The 24,171-nt window shown below is 29.6% G+C and overlaps 1 protein-coding gene, 1 long non-coding RNA gene and 1 other non-coding gene across 3 annotated transcripts; all 3 read right to left on the bottom strand.

Annotated features, from left to right (window-relative positions):
• Positions 1-15,454: 15,454 nt before the first annotated feature.
• LOC118044399 (uncharacterized) lies at positions 15,455-17,184 on the bottom strand. Its single transcript, XR_004686773.2, has 2 exons — positions 16,638-17,184; positions 15,455-16,289 (listed from the first exon to the last, which is right to left on the bottom strand). It is a non-coding gene; the product is annotated as an uncharacterized lncRNA (long non-coding RNA).
• A 1,018-nt stretch (positions 17,185-18,202) lies between these two features.
• LOC118044400 (flavonol sulfotransferase-like) lies at positions 18,203-19,641 on the bottom strand. The gene has a single exon (XM_035052678.2). The coding sequence runs from the start codon at positions 19,632-19,634 to the stop codon at positions 18,573-18,575; it is 1,062 nt and encodes a 353-aa protein (XP_034908569.1). The 5' UTR covers positions 19,635-19,641; the 3' UTR covers positions 18,203-18,572.
• Positions 19,642-22,567: 2,926 nt separating this feature from the next.
• LOC118044403 (U2 spliceosomal RNA) lies at positions 22,568-22,763 on the bottom strand. Its single transcript, XR_004686776.1, has one exon. It is a non-coding gene; the product is annotated as a U2 spliceosomal RNA (small nuclear RNA).
• Positions 22,764-24,171: the final 1,408 nt, after the last annotated feature.

Genomic DNA, 24,171 nt, shown 5'->3' with positions numbered 1-24,171 from the left:
AGCCATGGCCTTGTTTGTGCAATAATGTTTTAAAATTCCCAGGTTCTTCACTCTACATGGAGTGCCAGTATCATTTATGTTTTTCAGTCACATGCTTGTATTGATTTTTATGCAATATCAATGTTTCAAAATTACTAAATAGTTATTCTATAAATAAATAAATAAAAGTAAAAAAATCACTTGATTGTTATCAGTTTGGTAAAAAACAAGGGGTCAAGGAAAGCAAGTAGCATGTCAGGTGAAAAGATACCAGTTCTCCTGTTTTGGCTATCAACAGGCCAGCCCCACTCTGTCATTTCATAACACCTATGATTTTTTAAAAAAATATCAGCAAAAGTTTAACAGAAAAGCCAAGAAATATTAAGGATTTTGGCTGATGCTTAAAATAGCTCACTAAATGTTGCAATACCTGAGGCGGCTGAGGGTATTCAAAGGTGGTGTATGTTGTTTTTTAAAGTATTTTTTATTTGAAAATATATTAAAATAATATATTTTTTTATTTTTTAAAATTATTTTTGACATCAGCACATTAAAATTATTTTAAAACATAAAAAAAACTAATTTCAAGTAAATAAAAAAATCAAATTTTTTTATAAATATTTTCTAAAATGCAAAAACAAACAGTTACGGAAATTGCCAAGTACAACCCTCTATTTTTCTCTTCTGTCATCTTATCATTAGACTTCCAATAAGATTTCACTACTTCATTGCAAAGAATTTTGATCGCCTGATACCATGTTGTGATTTCAGGTGAAAAGGCAAACGGATCACAAATCTGCCGAATTCTAAACTGGACCATCGAGGGGACTAAGTTAACGATTTCTTGAAACTATAAGGACTAAGTTTTATCGATTTTTCCTTATACCTGGTTTAATGGCATGGCCATGGGCCCCACCTGCTCCCCTCCAATGGATCAGCATGGTTGCTGGGTATGAGAGGGGCCACCTAAACAATGCAGGCAAGAAGCTGAAGCCATAGCCAGAAGAAAAGGGCTCAGAGTTACAGGTTTCACAAACTTAGTTTGTTTATTTTTATATTTTAAAAATATTTTAAATTAAATTAAATTTTTCTATAACATTTTAATATGTTGATATTAAAAATAAATTTTAAAAATAAAAAAAATATTATTTTAATATATTTTAAAAAATAATTATTATCAAATTATCAACATAGCAAAATGCTCCCAGGAGAATTCAGAAGTGAGGTCACAATTAGAGCCAACTTGCATATATAGAGATAGTCTGCAATACGTTGCAAAGCAAATTAATATACAGCAAGAACACCTGAACCTCTTCCTTTTAACTTATTCTTTTTTATTTTTGGCTCTTCTCTTTTTTTTCAACTTTGTATTTCTCCGAAGATTTTTTTGGGTCCCCATTTAAGAATATCCCTATTGCCTGATAATCTCCTTTTGCTCCCCCTCGTATTTTCCAACTTATTAATTAAATTTAAAATTTTATTTGGGATTGGCTAGATGGCTACTGCTCATTTAGTATAAATTTAACTTTATATTTTGTGTATAATTAAATTAACGAGTAAAGTAATTTGATAATAATTAAAAGGTTGGTTGTAAGAAAAATAATCATTGAGGAATAAATAAGTTCATCTATATAGAGCTTGTTTAATTAAAATCATTAAGAGAGTGATTATCGGTGCTCGAAAATTGGTTTAAAATTGCCTTTATTATTAAAATAAAAAAAGGAAAAAAAAGTCAATTTTATCACTATACTGGTATGAATTTTGTAAGAATAATGAAAACAAGAGGGATCCTAATGAATAGAAAGAAAAAAACAAATCTCTCTATGGATGACAGCTTTTTCCTCTAAAAAACCGTACGACATCGTGTTTTTTATCGATAGGTTTTTTAAAAGTGTGTTTTAACATAAAAATATATTAAATTAATATTTTTTTAGTATTTTTTTAATAATTTTAATGTACTAATATAAAAAATATAAAAAATTTATTTTAATATATTTTTAAATAAAAAAATATTTTACACTACAATACCAATCATAACACACACATATACATACATACATACATACATACATATATATATATATATATAATTGTACTAAGTCAAAGATTTTATTATCCGCACAACAATTTAGATGTGCTAATATATATGATTTGACAACTTTTTCCTCTTAAAGACCGTACGACATTGTGTTTTATCATGCGTTTTAAAAGTGTGTTTTAACATAAAAAATATATTAAATTAATATATATTTTTAATATTTTTTAATAATTTTAATGTGCTAATATAAAAAATAAAAAATATATAAAAATTATTTTAATATATTTTTAAAAAATATTTTACATTAAAGTACCAATTGTTGTATGTTTTAGATTGTACTAAAAGTCAAAGATTTTATTATCCGCACAACAATTTAGATTTGATATTTTCTCCACCTTCAATGCAAGAACTCACTCCAAAGCAACGAATAGGAAGCAAGATTTAGGTATGGCCCAAAATATGACACAAACCAAATTATGGTTAATTACTACTTAAGTAGGCATCACTAATCATAACATTTTAGCTCAAAGATCTCATCAAGGGCTAGACCAATCAAGTGGTTACCGGCCAATCTCACTATCGGGACCCACAAAATCAAACCCTTGGTTTACTATCCTGAGCCCCCATGCACATGGCGAAATCAGACTTTTGGGCACTGACGTGGGCCCTCGACTCCTGTCCAAATTAGAAAAATCGAAAAGAAGACAATCAGGTCAGGTGGTGGTACACGTGAAGGTTGTATGGGAATACTGCACCCCATTACTTTTTCTACACGTGGCCATCATGATCAACAGTCAACACGGTTAATCATGACACACGTGGCTCCTTACTATTACAATCATAATAATTGGAATGCTAAGTATAATCAAGCAAAATTATCTCATTTGTTGATGTCGATCTTCTTCTTCTTCTTCTTCTTTTGGCTCCGTATCGATTACAATAATTTCTTTGATATTAAAATAATTGGAATATTTTTATTCTCTATACTTTGATGATCAAAAGAGAAAAATAAATAAATTATTGGAATATCATGAGATGATTTTGAGTGAGAGAGCAGTTTTATATAATTCTTTATAATTTTCTATTTTTTAGAAAATAAAAGGAAAAAACAAGCACAAGTACTTAGCCATAACAGTGTCGAGCATGTAGATCATATCCAAGGGTGGCGAATGCACTCATGGGGCCTCAAATCATCAATCAAAAGTTCTAGTAGTTTCCCTTTCATCTGCCGACCGCCAAGTAGTTGAACTAATAGAAGAGAAGTTGAAGATTTTTTTGTTTAATGGGATTTGTCTTGCAGCTTTAATATAATAAAAAATTGTTTTTTTAAAATGTTTTTTATTTAAAAAATATATTAAAATAATTTTTTTTATTTTTAAAAAATTATTTTTGATATCAACATAATATATGAAAATAATATAAAAATATTAAAAAATATTAATTTAAAATAAAAAATAAATAAAATTTTAAAATAAAAAACAAACCATATAAATAAAAAATTTCAGTGCGTAATGGTGGGAACTGGGAGCATGATTACCGAGCAAGAGGGTCCTACGAAACTGTGAAAAATCATTCATGCTCGATGCTGTGTGCAAGTTCCATACTCCATCTCTTTTCTCAAAAGAATTCTTAAATAAATAAATATAAAAGGGAAAGTGAAAACCCACTGTGGGGCTTATGTGACCATGGCGTGCTTGATAGTTGAGACACATTCTTTTCTTATCAACTTTTATTAAAATGATTTATTACGAGTAATATTATTTTGTACAAGGAAGTTAGAAACATGCCGTGGGGAAATCTTAAAGGCCTCACACGTATATAATTAGCATTTAAACATGTCTACATATGAACACAATATTTAACTAATTAGCCATCCAACTCCCACTTTGCACTATCCTTTTGTGAAATAAAATATATAGTGGAAAACTTAGTGTACTATCAATTTATTAATACAATAAAAAAGAAATAATTGCCAACACTTGTTGACCATCTCCGACATGCTAGGAAGATTAAGATTATATAACAAAAAATTGTATTATTTTTGTGTCAAACTTGACGTTGTTTAAATTCTGAAGAACACCGAAAACACACGATAAGGGAATGGCAACGTGTCCCTCACAGGATTACATGGAAGATCATGAAGAGGAAGAAAAGGAGGACAAAAAAGGGAGCATGTTTTGTTGTTGTCCTCTAATTCCAAAAGGGAATTTCGTTTTTTTATTTTTTTTTATTTATTAAATGGAGATCTGAGTCATGCATCCAATAAGAAGTCAAAGAAAGTGAGTGTTTAGACGACACTCATCCAAATTATAAGGCTAATTATATGTTCAAACTTTAAGCCTTTTTAGTTCTTTTGGTAATCAAAGATATGTCGCACAAAACATTACTTTCCGACATTCCTTTTCACCTCTTGGCTCTGTAATTTTGGCGTTTTCCTTGCCGTTACGTGTTGATGTAAGCCTAAAAATGTATAGCCTTATTCTTTAGATAACGGCTATTCTTGGTTTTTAACACATTTTAAGAAAAACAGTGGTAAAATAACATAGTTAATTTTATTTTAAATAAAATAGCATAGTTTTTACATATCTAAAATACATATCTAAAATAGTTATACCATTTAAAAAATATTAAATGAATAATAAATATAAGAGAGAAAACACACAAAAAAAGTTAAAAAGATTTGAAAACAAATTGAAACTCAAATTACAACATTATTGATACAATAAAAATATCTCTATAAAACAAATCTAACAACACTAAGAAAGATCATTAATATTAATACTAGTGGGTCATATTTACCGCCAAGAATAAGTGAGTCACTCTTCATCGTTTATGTGGCAATTGTGGCTCACTTAAGTCATTGTTTATGATCCTTTTTAGTGTTATTAAATTTTTCTTGTTAAGATTTTTTTAATGATATTGATGATGTCGTAATTAGAGTTTAGATGTGTCTCCATGCTTTTTTCTTTTTTATTTTTCTCTCTCACATCCATATTATTAACGGATGTTGCTATTATAAATACTGAAAAGCTACAAAAATCACGTTTCTCAATCATGACAACTACAAATTATGTTATTTCACTAATTTTTTCGATTATGCTATTCCATCAACATTTTAAAATAACTATGATAGTTTTTTTTTTATGATAGCAATGAATATTATTCGGACAATTTGATAGTTTATTCAAATTAAGTTCTTTCATTGATTTTAAGGATACAGGCATGTAGCTGCGGAACAAATTTTTTTAATATTTACAGATATAGTCATAATAAACTTGTGTAACACCCATCTTGTGAGCTAATAAAGACACAACGAGATTCTTAATTGTATGATATTATACAGAAAATTTTGATGGTGGATTGCCAAACAATGTCATGCTACGTACAGAGGCATCTTCTCAGTGGATTTGAAGTGGGAAATTTCTCAGCACTTGAAATTAGTTTTCCCTGCCACTGCCACACCATCTGAAAGGAACACTTGAGCTTTGAAGTTTGACGCGGCAAGGCGGCTTCTGCAATATTTCCTGTAAAAGTCTCCGTTATAGCATTCAGACCACTCACAATTCCGGCAAGAATTGAGGGGGTAACTTCGAAGACTGGGCCCTTTGCAAACATATAGCAATTGAAATCCTGAATTGCAATGAAACTGATGGAGAAACGCCTTCACAGCATATGGGGGCCATGATCACAGAGCATGACATTTTTGCACATTTCTACTCCCATTTTCAACTTTCCAAGCCGCCCAACAATGATGATATCGTGCCCTGGAAATAGCTTTGTACTAATTATAATATCTTACCCAAATCTTCTTCGCAGGAAATTGGGCAAGCAACGTAACTCCAGCTCCTTGAATCATAACAGCAAGATAAATTCCTAACAGTCTACAATGGGCACCGGATAATTAAATGGGCCGATCCCAGACTCTATTCTGAGGTGACAATTTGTGATACATAAGCCCGCCCCAGCAGCCCAACCCTAGGTCAAAAACGTAGGCCCAACTTCAACCCGCCCATGGCCAGCTTGGAATAGGAAACAAAATGGGTATACCAGCCCAACTCGGCCTGCCTGAAGCAGGTTTAGGGAGACTCCGATTGGGCATTGTTCCAATTATACCTAACCAGTCTGTTTTTGTGGTGGAAAAGTGGTTTTTTTTTTTAAAAAAAAAAAAATTGATAATTTTAGATTGCTTTAATATATTAATATAAAAAATAAAAATTTAAAAAATAAAATATATTATCTTAATATATTTTCAAGTAAAAAATATTTTTTAAAATAACTATTATTATAATTACTATAATTGATCTATAATCTAAACCCTGGTACTATAATATTGCTTGGCACATGTAAGATTGTGATTATTTAAGAATATTGGTGATTTTTTCCATTCATAAAAGGAGTGACAATCACATATAAAAGGAATGAACAGAGATACCTAATGGGAGAGGGAGATCGATTAAAAAATAAAGAAAAAAGAAAAGAGAAGGGGGGAGACACAAGGGAAACAGTATATACAGGCTGACCCAAACAAGTCCCCATCATCGTGAACCAGGCTGACCCACATCGTCCTCCAACTCTCACGCTGTTGTCTCCTCTTCCCTTCGCCAACCACCAAGAGAAACAACCTCGTTCCAGCCACATAGCAGTAGTGAGAATTTCGAACCAGATCGCCACTCCGATCGACCAGGTTCTCCTCCTTCCATGGTAGCAATGAACAATAGCTAAACCAGATGAGAGAAGACGCAGTAGAGAGAGAAAGATAAAAACTAAAACTGACTGCTTGTGTTGATTATTTGGTTTTGCAGGTGACGGTGAGATTCACCGATAGCATAAAAAGAAAAAGGAAGAAAAGCTGTTTCAGATCCACCAATTTTCCCTTTTCACTGGCAGCGATGCGTGGATCCACGCGCCGGCAGTAGCTGGTAGCGTGTAGAGCCCACACGCCGCCGCTATTCTCGAACCTCGGTGTATACCAGCAACTTCTCCAACCATTAAAAGACCTTGTCCCAAAGGTGTTCTGCAAATTTGAAATGTGTTTTCGACATTTGCATAAAAACTTTGTATTTCATTTCCATGAAATTTTTTTGGCTTGATAGTAAGTTTATGAAGAACATGAAAAGACTTTTCCTAAATAAATTGACCCAATAAGCTTATTTTCCCACAAAAAAAACAACTCATGTTTTTTTTCAAACAAAATTAACAATGATAAAAATTATCAATTTATCAAAGATTTAATAACCTCGATCAAATATTTATTTTTAAAATAAATGTTATTTTTTAAAAATAACTGATATTCTAATTTTAAAATTATATTTTTATGAAGGGATGTCATTTTGAGATGTATTTAAAAACTGATGTCATATTTTTCACCAAATAATTAGAAATAAAAAAAATTAAAACAATAAAGATAATTATGGGCACTTAAAAGGATAAGTTTAGAAGAAAACTAACCAAAAAAATTATTCTTTTCTTAGATATAATTAACTCTTTATCTAAATATCTATAGCAAGTATTAAATTTTAAAATTTTTAATTTTATTTAATTACTAAATAAATATTTTAATTTTCCATGATAGATATTAAAAGTTAATGAGGAAATGGTCTTGAGGAGCTCTGTTCTTCAAACAAGATTTTTTTTATGGGTTCACTATAGATGATGATATTTTCAATATCAATGTTAGGGTTGGAGTCAATGAAAAGGTCAGAAGTGCAGTAAATAAAATTAATAAAAAAAAATTATTTTAAAAGTAATTTCAAATTTTTTTATTTTTTTAAATTAATATATTTTTAAAATTATTTTAACACTTATATTAAAAATAATTTTTAAAATTTTTAAAAACATTATTTTAATATATTCTCAAATAAAAAATATTTTAAAAACAATTATAACCACACTTTTAATTACATCATCAAAGAAACTAGAGAATCACAATGTTTCTGATTTATCAAAAAAACAATAACAAAAAATTAAACAATTTTTAGTTTTAAGTGAACAGATTTCTACGGCCCATTAAAAGAGAAATTGAGAGACAAAATAAAATAAAAGAGAGAGTGTTTAGTGTGATTTGAACTTTGAAGGGATAAAATAGGACAAATTGAGAGAGATACTGTTGAGTGTTATATGTCATTAATTTTATTTTTTTGATCATTTTTAAATTTCTTGTTCATCCATGATATAAAGTGTGATTTTTTAAAATATATAGTAGGAAGGTAAAAAAAAAAATCAAATTATAGGATTTTTTTTGTAATTATCCCTTAAATAAATACTGTTTAAACTTAGTCAAACAGGAATCACGAGTTAAAATATATACCATTTTCCAATAATTTTATTTAATATTATAATTTTTGTTTTTCTTTTTTAATAATGTTTTAAAATACGGTGTCACCATAATTTTGTCAATAGTCAATAGCATGTTTCGCCCCTCCACTCCCTCACGAAGCGAGGAACACGAGAGGATGTGAATGTGATGATGGTAATTCCAAGTTACATTACATTAGCGTCACAAAACAATCAAACAAAAAAAAACAAGATTTTTTTTTTAAATCTTAGAAATAAAAAAGTTTTCCGCAAAAACTAATATATATATATATATATAATATATATATATATATAACTTCAACGAAATTATTCAATAAGGCTTAAATAATAAAAAGTTATATTAATATAAATATCCAAATTAACTTACACGTAACTTAATTAATTATATAAGTTTTTAAATTAATGTAATATAAATCTTCAAATATCCTGGGTTTTCTAAAATATCAAAGTAAATTTTATAGAACAAAACTAGAACTAGTTGAGCTAAACAACAATTCCTAGAAAGTGCTGTCAGGATCAAATCCATAGAAAATTGAGTCCGGCGAAGGTGTAGATTCACTAGTTCAAGATGGCCTAGTAGGTCACTTGTAATATTTTATATCTATGTTGGAATCTAGTAATCTTATGTTCCTATTAATAAATGTATGAATATATTATTATATAATTGGTACTGTCGCTTTATTTTAATGTAAGAGGTCTTGGCTCAATAATTAAAAAGCATTCTTTTAATTTTTCTTTTTATCCAGTGAAACATTATATGTTGATGTAGAAATCGAAAGTCTAAATGAGCAGTTAAAACAGTTTATAATCAGTCTAGAGACTGTTTGGAAGTATGAAGTATGATTAAAGTTATATTTTAAAGCATTTTTTATTTGAAAATATATTATAATAATATATTTTTTATATTTTTTAAAATATATTTTTACCACCAACATATCAAAACGATCTAACAATAATAATAATAATAATAATAATTTTAAATAAAAAATTTTAAATTTTAGACAAATAGCATTTAGATCACATTGTTAAACACCACTTTAACCCAGTTTATACCGAGTTTTACAAAGTTATAGTTGTAAAAAATTGTTGATAATATATGCTATTAAAATGCTTGTGTGTTTATATATACTCAAGAAATTAATTTTAAAACTTCAGATTTTTTACTTTCAAATGGTTTACAAGATTGTTTTATTTTTTAAAGTCTTACCAAATACTCTATACATTAATTTATGAAGAAAGAGCTATAAAAGCCAAAATAAAAAAAAAAAAAACAAAAACTCATGTTAGTTGAATTGCACAAGTTAGTCCAAATATCTATATTAATTTAAAAAAAAAAAAAAAAAACCCTTGTTTACTAAACCGACAATTAGTCCATAATCCTTGATAATTGATATTCGTTGTTCTCGGTAGCTTCGACCATTTCTAAGTTCTACACACTTTGTTGCTTATATATATATGAGTGCACCGACTCATAAAACAATACTCATTTTAATAATATTTTTTAATTTATATTTTAATATTTTAATATTTTCTATTTTTATCATTTAATATTTGAGTTTTAGATATTAAACTTCATAATTTGTTAGATTTGCTTTCTATGAGGTAATTCTAATCTCATGACTTGTATCGTGGGTTTGATGAGTTAATCTGGTTAACTTGAGTGCTTTTTTTTTTTAATTTAATCCTTCAATATTGGGTTGGTTATGATTAGGTTTTATAATTTGTTTCAGTTTACTTTCTATGAGGTTGTTCTAATCTCATGACGAAAGTCTTCTGAGTTAACTTGAGTAAACTCGGATTGTTTTATTATTTCATTTTTTAGATTGATTTTTTTTTAATCTTACCCTTCAACATTGAGTTGATTGAGAATTAAGCATCACAATTTGTTTCGATTTGTTTTTTACAGGTTGTCATAGTCTCATGAATCCATGCGACGAATTTAGCAGATTAACCCGATTGACTTATGTAATTTTTTTTTCCTTTTTTTCCTTTTTTTCTAATCAATGTTTAAATGTTTTCTAATTTCATCCTTAGCATTTAGGTTATTAGAGATTAATCTTCATGATTTGCTTTATATGAGGTCATTTTAATCTCATAATCTGTGTCATGAGTTTGAAAATTTAACTCAGTTGACTCGAGTTTTTTTTTAATTTCATCTTTAAATACTAGATTGATTAGAAATTAGAATTCATGATTTATTTTTATTTAATTTATGCAGGGTTATCTTTATCTCAACACATTGATTTTACTAGTTAATACATATAGACTGAGATTGTTTTATTGTATCATTTTTTTAGATTGATTTCTTTTTTCAATTTCATTATTTAACAATTAGTTAATTAAAAATTGAGTTTCATAATTTGTTTTGATTTGATTTCTATGAGATTGTTGTTGTTCTAGAATTAAGGCAACACATACATTTAAGAGGGGATGAATTAGATATGCGAGGTAAAACTATAAATTAAATTATTTTTACCTAATAACATGCAATTCTAATCACTCAACCAAATGAGGATGAAATAAATAATATAAATGTGATAATTAAAGTGTGAGAGCTTAGAGAGATCACGCCAAGATTTATATAAGTTTCATAAAACACCTACTTCTTTCCTTGAACTTTTTATTCAAGAGTTTTTTTATTACACACTAGTCTTCTTAGTAGGTGAGACCAAATTGTTACAAGATTTTTTTGCTAGTGCAAGATCTAACCCAATCCTTTCATAGGTTTAGAATCAAACCGTTATCCCTAATCCTTTTGCGAGCTAAAGACTAAGAAACTTTTCACCAATACTTGTTGAAGGGCAAGTATTAAACTACTCATAATTTATTTTATCTCAAGGAGACTTTCTCTAGTGTTTAGAGTGTTATTTATATTTTTCACAATATACTTTGTTAGTAAAGTTGACTGGAATAACAATTAAGTTCTCTAGAAGAATTTTTTTCAATTCACACATAACCTTATTTTTTGATAATTACAAGTGAAATAATGGTGTTATATGTTATTTTTTAGAGGGAGTATGCTTAGATTTTTGCTTTAGGATGAGTTCCACACTTATTTTGGGCAAGTAAAAGGCTAGGCTTAGAAAATAAACTAGTTATTAGACATAATTTTATATATGTTTGTTGGCAGAATCAAATAAATCATTTTATAATTGATTAGATCATTTTTTAAGAATTCCAAGAGTTTCTAGAATTTTTTTCAAAAATAAACTAGTCATTTGAGAAACGGTCATTTGAGAAACGGTCAAACCAGTTTGAGAAATTGTCATAATGTTTATCAAAACAATCCAATTGTTTTGACAACGACCTTGTCGTTTCTAAAATAACAATACCGTTTTTGCTATTGTCTAGGTTTTATCCTTTTATATATATATATATATATATATAGTCTTTTCTTGGTTTTCTTTAGATTTTCTAGGTTTGTTTAGGTTACATGTATATTACAAGATATTTTAAACAAGTCACACTATGGAATAAAACCATATTACAAAGTCTTAATAATCAAATTCAAAAACCGTATGTTTACAAGTTTTTATTCTTGACCTTCAGAAATCCTTTACGTGCTTATTTAATAACTTCTTAAATTATATAAACCTGCACAACTCATTACAAAGGTGTGTGCATGTACCCCTGAATAAAAAAAAAACATTTTTTTTCAATAAAGCCATAGACATCAGTCCACCATTACAGGGCAGCAAACTGAGTCTATGGACTTGCAGTACACACACACACACGGCAGAAGTTTTTGACTTTTATGTTCGGAAAGGGAGATAAAGTATCTGACTATACATTTAAATCCACGGAAAGTTATAAAACTAACAAGGAAGGACATGATGTGTAGCTCTATGGACTACAAATCTTTGGTGAAAAAGACAGTGTTAATAATGGTGGATTAATTAATATACAAAACTCTGCCCCCCGGCCCCCCGGCCCACACACACACACTATATATATACTAGCCTTGGTACCCGCGCTATGCCGCGGGTCATTTTTTTTGTATAAAAATATAAAAAAAAAAAACAATAAAAATTTAAAAATCTTGGATTTTTTTGCAAGGCCATACCCAAGAATCTTGGGTTTGCCTGCAACGCCTGACCTAAAAGTAATATTTAGAATATTAATAATAAAATTACACTTACATGACCCAAGTTTAAGTGAGTCTAATTGCAACACCGGACTCAAGAATTTTGGATGTGGGTCTGGCTATAAGGTTGTGTTATAAAAGTGTGATAATTAAATAAATTAATTAAAAAAAACAAAGAAAAAAAATCAACAGAAAGGAAAAAACTAATGAAGAAAAAGAAAAAAAATGAATTAATTGGGTTAACCTTTTAAACCAGGTTATCCCGTAAAACCTGAGATTCGCGTAATGAAAGTTTGATAACTAAATAGAAAAAAAATAACGGGTTCACCTAGAATTAATTGGGTTAACCCATCAAATCAAGTTAACCTGTCAAGCTCAGGACACGTATCATGAAAGTATGAAAGTCTGATAATTAAATAGAAAGAAAATTAACTCGTCAAATCAGGTCAACCCATCAAACTCGAGATCCGTATCATGAAAATCTGATAACCAAATAAAAAAATTTAACATTAACAAACTAAATCAAACAAAAAAATTCATTAAAAAAAATTAAATTCTATTTAGTTATCAAACTTTCATAACGCAAATCCCAGGTTTTACGGGATAACCTGGTTTAAAGGGTTAACCCAATTGATTTAATTTCTTTTTCTTTTTCTTCATTAGTTTTTCTCTTTCAGTTGATTTTTTTCTTTTTTTTTTTTAATTAATCTATTTAATTATCACACTTTTATGACACGACCTTATAGCCAGACCCACATCCAATATTCCTCGATCCAGTGTTACAGTGTCTTGAGTTTGGCTGCAACACCTGACCTAAAAATAATATTTATAATATTAATAATAACATCAAACTTGCATGATCCAAGTTTAAGTGGGGGTGGCTGCAATACCAGATCCAATAGTCTTGGATGTAGGTCTGGCTGCAAGGTCGTGTCATATAAGTGTGATAATTAAATAGATTGATTAAAAAGAAAAAAAAAACTAACAGAAAAAAAAAACTAATGAAGAAAAAGAAAAAAAATGAATTAACTGGATTAACACGTCAAATCTGGAATTCGCATCATGAAAGTTTGATAACTAAATAAATAAAAAAATTAACGGGTTTACCTAAAGTTAATTGGATCAACCCATCAAACCAAGTTAACCCGTCAAGCCAGGATACATGTTATGAAAGTCTGATAATGAAATAGAAAAAATTTAATACCAACAAACTAAATCAAACAAAAAAAATTCATTAAAAAATAAAAAAATAAAAAACGAAAAAAAATAAGATAGTTAAATAATATAATATAATATATTAATAATGAGTAAAGTGAGGCGTAAAAAAAAATTAATTCATTCACTTATGCTTAGGAATAATATAATATAATATAATATAATAATAATATAGTGAGTAAAGTGAGGTGAGGCGTAAAAAAAAAAAAAAAAATCTTTCATTCATTTACCTAAAGTTAATTGGGTCAACCCATCAAACCAAATTAACCTGTCAAGCCAAGATACATGTTATGAAAGTCTGATAATGAAATAGAAAAAATTTAATACCAACAAACTAAATAAAAAAAAACAATTCATTAAAAAATTAAAAAAATTAAAAAACGAAAAAAAATAAGACAATTAAATAATATAATATAATATAATAATAATATATTAATAATGAGTAAAGTGAGCCGTAAAAAAATCTATAATATTTTTTTAATATGGCAAAGGAGGAGGAGCTGTTCAAACCACTGCAATTATGCTTCCATTTCACCATGAACCATTTCATATTTATATTTAAATTAGTAAATAAATAAATAAAATACATAGCACTGTCTGTTAGGATATCACTGGACAGCCCAAGAAGGGTCGAAGCTCGAAATACCAAGCTTCTAATCATTTGGGTAAGCCCAAATTAAGCTTGTAAAAATTAAATTTAATCCTCTAAAATTTTAATGTTTTTAATTAAGTTCAAATTAAGCTTTTAAACTTAATTTTTCACCAATTAAATTCATAATAAAATTAATTTAACCCATTAAAAGTATGATTAAGTCTTTGCATTTAATTAATTTTTTTTTATTTTAGCCTAAATTAATTTTAAACTTAATCAAATCTTTTATTTAGATCATTGATTAAATCAAATAAGTTTATTAAAAATTTAATTAAGTCTCCAAATTAAAGTTTTATGCAAATTTATTCAATATCCATTTAAGTCAACCTTGAATTTGCATTACCTCTCCCATTTAAGTTATTCAAAGGTATTCTAAAAAGGTCAAAGATTCATTTTGGTCCCTCCACCTCTCATTTATGCATGTGGATCCCTTTTCAACTTGTTATTACCAACCAAGTCATTTGTCTTCCTGCATTTCTTTGATTTTTCAACTTTTTTTTATATAGTATATATAGAAAAGTAATTTTGAAGAAACTCAAAATCAAGTTATTATAGTTATCCTTTATTTACACTGCTTATTATCTAGAAAGCAATAGCTCAAAGACACATTTAGAAAAAAAATAATGCTAAATAAAATTATTTGACACCCATTATTTTTTGAAAGGCAAGTGCTTAAATTGAAATTCTAAAAGTATTGAAAGGCAAGTGCTTAAATTGAAATTCTAAAAGTATTGAAAGGCAAGTGCTTAAATTGAAATTCTAAAAGTAGTATAATTACATGTTACACGGGTAGCCCTTGCTATTTAATATTAATTACACTGCTGCATCATGTTTATAAGTCAGATCCCTTCTTGATCTAGAGATTATATTTTATAGTGGTCGAATAATAATTTTATTATTTTTAAATATTTTTATTTTATGTTGATGTATTATACTAAAAATAAATGTTATAAAATAAGAAATATTATTTTAATATAATTACAAAAAATTCAAAAAATAATCTTTCCAGTGGACAAACCTTTATAAAATAGGATTAAGAGCTTAAAGTTAATTTATTCAAGAAAAAAAAAAACCCTGTAATGATTCTACCACTTTAACCTGTGAAGTGGATCACCAACATAATTACACGTTACATGTTAAATTGAAATATATATTTTTACTGCTCCATCTGTAAAGGAAAATAAATAATATTTTATTGCTCCATGACTAATCCTAGTTCAGTTGAATCTACTTTTTCTACTGCTTTCAATACATTGAATGCAAAATCCTGCATTGTTTAAGCTAGCTTTCGGGACTAAATAATGATTAAAGCAATCGTAATAGTTGTTTTTACAACGTAAGACCCATCTTCTAAGGCAGAGGTACACTCTTGAAACATTAAGTTACAGCAAAATGCATAGGATCCTCTAACTGTTGGGCAGCTACCACGAGGCCCAAGTTCAGTGTCTTTAAACTCTGTTCTAATTAATTATCTAATCCTGTAATGATTCCCTGCCGTTTCGTTTTCTTCTTTCAATATGCAGCCCCCCCAAATTTTTGATTTTCGCCCAACTCCCTTACAAAACCGACCAACACTACCACTCTTCCTCCGATCTGCCTCACGACTGGCAGCTTCCATTTTCCCTCTCACTCTCAACCAAACAGGTCGGCTCCCCTGCACAGCCGCCTCCAGCAACAGCTCTTAGCCGGCGACAGACCCACGGTGTCCTTCAACCGTAGCCGCCCGTTCTTCATCTCTCAACGCCGCCAGCTCTAAGAAAGAACCAAGAACAGACTTGTAAACAAATTAATTAAAACCAACTGCTGTTTGGGTTTGCCTTTTTCTTTTGTTTCAGGTGAAGGTAGATCTCCACCGGAGGAGAAGATTTGAAGGAAAGAGAAGGCCGAACTTTACGGCAGCTAGATCTCATTCCTTGAGAAGCGGTGGAGGTCACCGCCGATGCAGAAGCAAAGAAGGGACCGTGCGGCTTCGATCCAGTGGTCTGCGTTCTGACGAAGGCGACGATCTGCGAAGGAGGAGAAGGAACCGAGTTTGAGAACATATTCTTAAAAGTTGATTGTTGTAGAGGACTTTGCTTCGTTGCCCCTCTTTTGGAGAACATGACCTTGGATTGAGCCGGAATGAAAAGGGTTTTTTTTTTTTAAAAAAAAAAAAACAAAACACACCAAATATATGTAACCAATTATTAATCATTATTACAAATTAATAATTAACGAAATGGCTATTTACTTTGGCAAAGCAGATTGCAAGCAACAGGTAATTAATTACTCATGTATTCTACAGGGTTCGTTGGTTTTTTTTTTACAGTATTCATGCATGATTTGCGTGGAAAAGCAAGAAGAGAAGAAGCAACCTGGTCTGGGGGAGGTACTTGCTGCTGTTGCTGGACTGTCGCCAGGATGGTGGTCCACGGTGGAGCTGCTGGTGATCCACTTCAGCCACTGGAGAAGGCAGACAAACAACGGTGGATGTTGATTGCTAGTGTAGTGGATGTTGATTGCTAGTGTAGTGGATGTTGATTGCTAGTGTGGGTTTTGGCTGGGGAAAAAAAGAGGTGACAATGTGATCAAATAACAGAAATGCCAACCGAAATGGAAAAGGAAACAATGAAAACGGAGATGATGCAAAAGATTGGCCAGCTTTATTTTATCTAAACGGAGCCTGAAAGCATTTAATGCAGCACTGAAAAGACTGACATTCTCTACGTCTTTTTATTATTTTAAAGGTGATAAGATGTCAGTTCCCTTGATAGAAGGAAAAGAAGACCCAATTACACGGAAAGAAAACAACAGTAACCTAATTTTTGAAAGCATTTCAGAAACCCCATCATGATGTCGTTGACAGATGAAAAAAGAAGAGGAAAACTTACACAGTTATAATATATTTAGTGGCAGAGATGATATGTGTTGGCAGGGAAAACCGTGGGAAAGCTACAGTACTTTCCCCACGCGTTTTAGAGTTCTTTAATTTCATGAAGTAATTTTTTTTTCTTTTCTATTTTTTCATTAAAAAGGGCGGTCCCTTCTCATAAAATAGGCAAAACGGTATAAATGCTCGTTGAATTGTCGATGATAAATACCCCCTTTAATTTCTTTTTAATAAAAAAAAGGGTGAAAACGACTGAATCTTAGTATCAATGAATTGACATGCAACGTAATCTTGATCTATTATATATTGTAAACTACTACAGTCTACAGACATGATACATGCATTATCTCAAAGAAAGGGATCTGGTCTATGTGTTTAAGCTTTAACTTTCATGGTGACAACGTAAAATATTATGTTTTTTCTTACACTTGAATTTTTTTATTTATTTATTCCCGTCACACATAAAATGCGGTTGAAAATAGATTGCAAATTCAAACACGATATCAGCTATTAGATTATTTTAATTTTGAAAACAATAATTTTAATTAATAACATGAAAATACTTTGAAAAACACTTTTAAATAGTAACGACTTAATCATTAACTTTCATTATGATTAATGTAAAATGTTCTATTTTTTCTTACACTTTAATTTTTTTTATTTATTTATTCTCGTCACACATAAAATGCGGTTGAAAATAGATTGCAAATTCGGACACGATATCAATTATTAGATTATTTTGATAAAAGATATATTTTAATTTTGAAAACAATAATTTTGATCAAGAATATAAAAATATTTAAAAAAACAACTAGAATTATACTCTCAATAGTGATTTAATCTTTAACTTTTACGGTGATTAATGTAAATTTTCTATATTTTTTTACACTTTAATTATTTATTTATTTATTTATTCCCGTCACACATAATATGCCGTTGAAAATAGATTGCAAATTATGATATTACAACTTAAAAATAAAACAGCAATTCTCTATTATTATTATTACTATTATTATTAGTTGTGATAACTAAATTCTCTTTACAGGAGTTAAATAAAACAGCATAAGCACACGATATTATTTCAAAACAATTATGAACCATACACCAGGGATTTTTTTTATTCTGATACACGATGCGCCAGGGATGATTCCATAGCACTACAGTCTCACACACGGTTACATAGCATTAATATTACAGCTTAAAAAACCAACTAGGTAGAGAGCTTAGAACAACAAGGGTAGATTCTGCAACACATGCAAGAATTCAATGGTATGATCCTTATTTACTCTTAATTATATAGAACTCGACGATAATCGAGCCGCAGAAGTGAACCTGCACGTACCGTTTATTCAAGCAGAAATCAAGCAAAAGAGACTCAACAGTAATTGAGTCTCCGGTTTCAGGCATGGACCGGAGTACATCAGAACAAGCCGGAGCCACTGAACTTCTCTTCCATAATTTGGTTGAATTTTACTGCCTTGCCATCTGTCAGATAGTTTTTCCAGTCACCTGCTTTACCTTTCCTGAAAAAGGATTTGTTCTCGAAAGCAGGGAGGTCAGGAAGGTAGTAGTTTCCATTCTTGTTCACCTCCAAACGGCTCAGATTCTCGAAACTACACATGCTCACAATTTTTTCTGGAGCTCCTTGCTGCTCTTCCTCACTGGAAAAGGGGTGGCCCATGAACTTGGCCATTCTCTTTACATGGAACGGCCCGTCAGTCTTCAAACCTTCATACTTGACGAAGAGGACTTTCTCCGGGAATTCCAAGCTTGCTTTCCAGAACCCTAGAACATGGTCCCAGTATGGTCCGAACGGATAGATCCCTTTACAATATTGCTCTAATGCCTCTTCCAGAGGGAAGGATTCAGAGCCGATGCCACTCACTTGCTGATCAAAATTCCAGTGAGAGATTAGGACATCCTTGGGATCCCTGCATATGTAGATGATCTTACAGCTCGAGTCTAATATGGATCTTGGCAGGGAGCTGTAAGGAATATGTGTTGCCACAAATGGGGTTTCTAGGTTTCTGTTGTTTGAGTCCTGGGCAAGCTCAATCTCCAAAAAGGGCACGATCTCATGAGGCAGTTTTTTGAGCAAAGGGTTTGTGGAATCATTGACCTGATTTCGTGACACGATGGAGAAGGCCAGTGCCTTGAGCCAGGCTGTGCCACTCTTTGGAGAGCTGCACAAGACAATATCAGTTGGCTGGGGAGTGAAGGACGCCTGAGTTGAAATTACATTCTGTACCAACGACGGACCGTACCAAAAGCCTTGATACTCGTAAAGTTTTCCAACTGGTTTCCAGCCATCATCTTGACGAAGATTTGAGATTATCTTTTCATATTTGTTCTTGGTGTTTGGAGATTCACTGGTTTTTGAAGCATCAGACATCTTGTAAGGGGATAGAGAGAGAGAGAAGTGAAAATGTGAATAATTCTTCTGCGATTGATGTGTTTGAGAAGCTAAACATGCAGGGCCCATGTATATTAACTAATTACCCTGGCCAGAGGATTGATACGTGGCAGACAGAGTTGCAATGTGAAAACATTTATTGGTGGATTTATGTGCCCACCCATCCCCCATATTGTTTTTCTTGTTGATGGTATATATTGTGGGCCTAATTTACACAGAGAACGGGCCACTATTTGTGGACAAAAACAAATAAATTCAGTGGACATGTGAATCACATTCTGATAAACAATCAATGATTGATATTTGTTCGTCCACAAGAGTATCATTTTGTTTGATCCTCGCCTTTGAAACTCAACATCCACGTAAGGATATATATGTAGTAAATTGTGGCTTAAGATCCTCCTTCTCTTAATAAGTTATGATTTTTGATAAGTAATATAGAATAATTTTTAAGATTTCACCCTATAGCTTAATTTTTAAATTATAATAATCATTTAATATAATATCATAGTTTTTAAACTTATTTAGAATACAATTTACTATAATATCATAATAATTCTTGCGTTATGAATCTGCACCAGGAGTGTTGTTATCTTTTTCTTATTTAGTGCGTGGCACTACAGTGCAACCTGTTTTTTAAAATTTTTTAAATTTTTTTTATTAAAATTAAGTGTGCTTTGTACTTTTTGGATCGTTTTGATGTACTGATATCAAAAATAATTTTTAAAAAATAAAAAAAAATATTATTGGCATGCTTTTCAACACGAAAAGCTTTTTGAAAAGCAATCGTTACAACACTCCCAAACATATTAAAATACAATAAAACAGAAGGCATCAACATAATAATTTATATAAAAATCACAAGACTAGTTTAAACTTCACCATGGTATTAATAGAAAAGAAGTTTAGTTTGTATTAAAATTTAATAAAATCTCATATAAGAGAATAAATACATAGAACATCATACGATCATTGTTAATGATTAGCATAGAATTGAGTCCATCCAAAATTATATTGTTCAAGATTAAAAAAAAAAAAAAAAAAGGTAAAAAGGCATCATTTTTAATAAGCTATCACGCCTTTCGTAAAATGTCATAGTTTTGGTTTTGCGCTAGTGTTTTAAGCTGACATCGTTATCCTTCCACCTCAGCCTGCCTTTACAGCCAACCATTATAATTCATATCCTAGGGCAGATTCATAACGCACTAAAAACGTTTTAGCAACTCCTTTGATAAATACACACACAAGCGCGTGTGTTAAAGAGGTATTTTACTATCCAATTAAATTTTAGTGTTTTTTTTTTATTTTTAAATCATTTTAATATGTTAATATAAAAAATAATTTCTAAATTCTACAGTACATTTTGTTGCCTTATATATATAAAAGCAATAAGGATTACAAACTTGACATTGGATAAAAAAAAAAGTGATTTATACTAAAGTTCTGTAAAAATCCTACTTTCATGGCTACCCCCACTTACACATTAAAATTATTAAACCAGATTTGATGATTACTTGACTTAAAATCCAAGTTACAATTCAAATCAAGACTTAGATCAAAAATTGGATAAGATTTTAACTAGATTAATTATATCATGAATTAACCCTTCAGGTTAATTAAATTTCATGAAAAATAACTATTATTTATTTTAATTTGAAATCCGGTTTAATAGCTTGATCTTAGATCAGTGGGTTGTTAAGATGACCCGTTGATCGATTTAAGGCTGCAAATCACCTATCATCAAGGTGACCTGTTCTATTAATAACATTAATCCCACCTCTCCTATCACCCTTTCATATATGAAAAAGCCTCGAGGATGGACCTTTTACCCCCTTGATCAAAGACCAATATCTAAATCAAACTAGTAATTCAAAATAAAAATCAACAGTTAGAAATTACATATATTCATAGCCTTAGTTGATAATTTAACGTTTGTGTGTTCAATAGATTTTTTTAAATGAAATTTAAATTTCAAAAACTCCAATTTATCTAATTGTTATTATGCAAAAATCCCCACACTTTATTTCCATATCGAGCATTTTTTTTTTTATTTGGACGAGTAGAACAATATAAACCACATGTGTAAAAGAGAGTGAGGGGTCCTTGAAAATGAAATCGGACAATTGCCTACCAAACGGCCTTTACACAGCATCGTCATAATATCGAATAAAACATATCCAACATTATAATATCTTCTTTTCATGACCTGAAAAATGTGGTCCGTATCCAATAATGGCTCAACTCAATCCTAATAAAAAAAATATTTACAGATAAAGTTTACAAACAAATTAATGTTTTATTGATAAATGGTAATGTGTGAGTTACATGAATCATAAATATTGATTGATTCTTTATAAAGTGTTAATTAGTTCATTTATAAAAATTAAATGACCAATATGCAAGTAATTATTTAATTGTAAACATAAACAATCAAATATGAAACGTAATATTCATGATTTTAGAATTTTATGATTCATACATTCAAATAATTATTTAAAGAAGGCTTTTTTTTTTTAAAAAAAAGTTTTTATTAATTTTTTCACTTTTAAATTCAAAAATTATTAATGAAGATAGAACTAGATGATATGTATAAAATATAAAAATAAATATGCTTTTAATCAGATATTATGATAATATATCATTTCGGTACTTGAGAATCAAGAAAAATGATGATTATGTTCTTACAAATTTGTGGCCACCATCTCGATATAATGATAAGACAGGTAAAGTACCAACAGGCCAATTCTAAGTCTCGAGAAACTCAATAATTCACTTAGCAAGTGATTATAATCTTACCTCATTCAATCGAAGAAAAAAAGTAGCATTTATTGAGCATTAATCCTTTCTTGGCTTCATCAATGATTGGAGCTGTAGGTTTCTCCGATTAATGGACAGGCGTAATCCACGACAATAGGTGGCTACATGCGCACCCCATGAAAGGCCCATACATCAATTTAACCTTATACTCTAGAATACGACGTGTAAAATCTTTTACTTGAGCTGGAGGGTGCGCCCGGCCTTTGCAGTAGTGCAACGCATGGACGACGCGCGTGGATCCCAGTAGCAAGCTACTGAAGTGGAACCTCCCCTTTAAAAAATTAATTTAATATCGTGTGGACCTATGGCCCACGTATCAGATATTAAACTGATAAGAACAGATACTACACTTGATCTTAGCCAAAAGGCCGAGAAAGGTATGATTTGCCCAATCGCTTCAATTGCATTTTATAGATGCAGATCTCAACATATCTTCTGCTTTATCGACGTGGGATACAAGCCCGAGCCTCTTCTTCTGCTGCACTGTTTTCATTATATCCAATCAAACGCTTTGAGGTGAAAACCTATCACCTCAATTCCTTATTTAATTTAAATTTTAAATTAAATCACTGAAAATTAATTTGAATGATCAGTAACTATTTAAATTTAAAATTAATTGTGTAATTTAATAAGTTAAAAAAATAACTTGAAGAATTAGTGAAAATATAACATAATTTTTTAAAAAAACTTTAAAACCATTTAGGTTATGAAACTTCAATAGGTTTAATAACTTTATTATTTTTATAAATTATTTTTATTTAATTTTATGATAACATTAGTTACTTTCAAAATTAAGCATCAATCCTAAAAAAAAATATTTATTTTAAAATCATGATAACCCTATAAAAAATAAAAAAAATAATAAACTATGAATTTCATTTCTCAACCAATTCAATATTGAATATGAGTGAAATAAAAATAAACAATTAAAAAATTTAAAGGACCAAAAATTAAAAAACAAACATATCAAGTTTGATGGGTAAATTTATTAAACCCGTGAATTGAATAACCTGAGTCAATACATCAAACCCACAAACTGGATAATGAACTCTATAAGGATTAATAACTTCTTTTTTTTTTTTCTAAACTATTGTTTATTTAACTATATGATAATAAATATAGACGATTGTAAAATCAAGTATCAAACTAACACTGAGACTTTTTTTTTTAGACTGTGATAATCTCATAGAAAACAAAACAAAACAAATTATAAAACTTAATTCTTAATCAATCTAATATCAAAAAATAAATTTATATATATAAAAAAGAAAAATTAAACTTGCTGTACACATTAATGGGTCCATGGATTTTCTTAAATGTAATAACATTTTTTTTCTGAAACTATTTTTTAACTATATGATAAAAAGAAAAATAGATGATCATATAATTTATTTCAACTAGAAAAAATAAAAAGAAAATGTACCCTGGTAAATTCACAAATAGAGACAACCAGAGTTATCTCATCAAAATCACAAATTGGTTACTGACTCTACAGTGGTTTCCATCACATTTTTTAATTTAATAACATGATTTTTCTTTAAAATTATTTTTTTAACAATAAAAAAAAATAAATTATAAAAAAACCAAGTTCAATTAAAAAAAAAACACTCAAACTCATATACTAGGCAACCTGGGTTACCTTGACAAAACATTAACCTTATAGAAAAAGAAAATAAAAACAAAAAAAATTATAAAACTAAATTCTCAATCATTTCAATATTAAAAAATAAAATTGATAAAAAATATTTTTAAAAAAATTATAACAAAAAAAAAACCCGAGTGTTCAAGA

The sequence above is a fragment of the Populus alba genome, chromosome 12 (genome assembly GCF_005239225.2).
Source record: "Populus alba chromosome 12, ASM523922v2, whole genome shotgun sequence".
Taxonomy (NCBI): Eukaryota; Viridiplantae; Streptophyta; class Magnoliopsida; order Malpighiales; family Salicaceae; genus Populus; species Populus alba.
Note: the sequence above shows the minus strand (reverse complement) of the source record. Positions and strands in the feature narration are given on the sequence as shown.

Excerpts from the sequence above, each read along its gene's own strand:
- LOC118044400 (XM_035052678.2), bottom strand. The coding sequence starts at position 19,634 with ATGGGCCCTGCATGTTTAGCTTCTCAAACACATCAATCGCAGAAGAAT.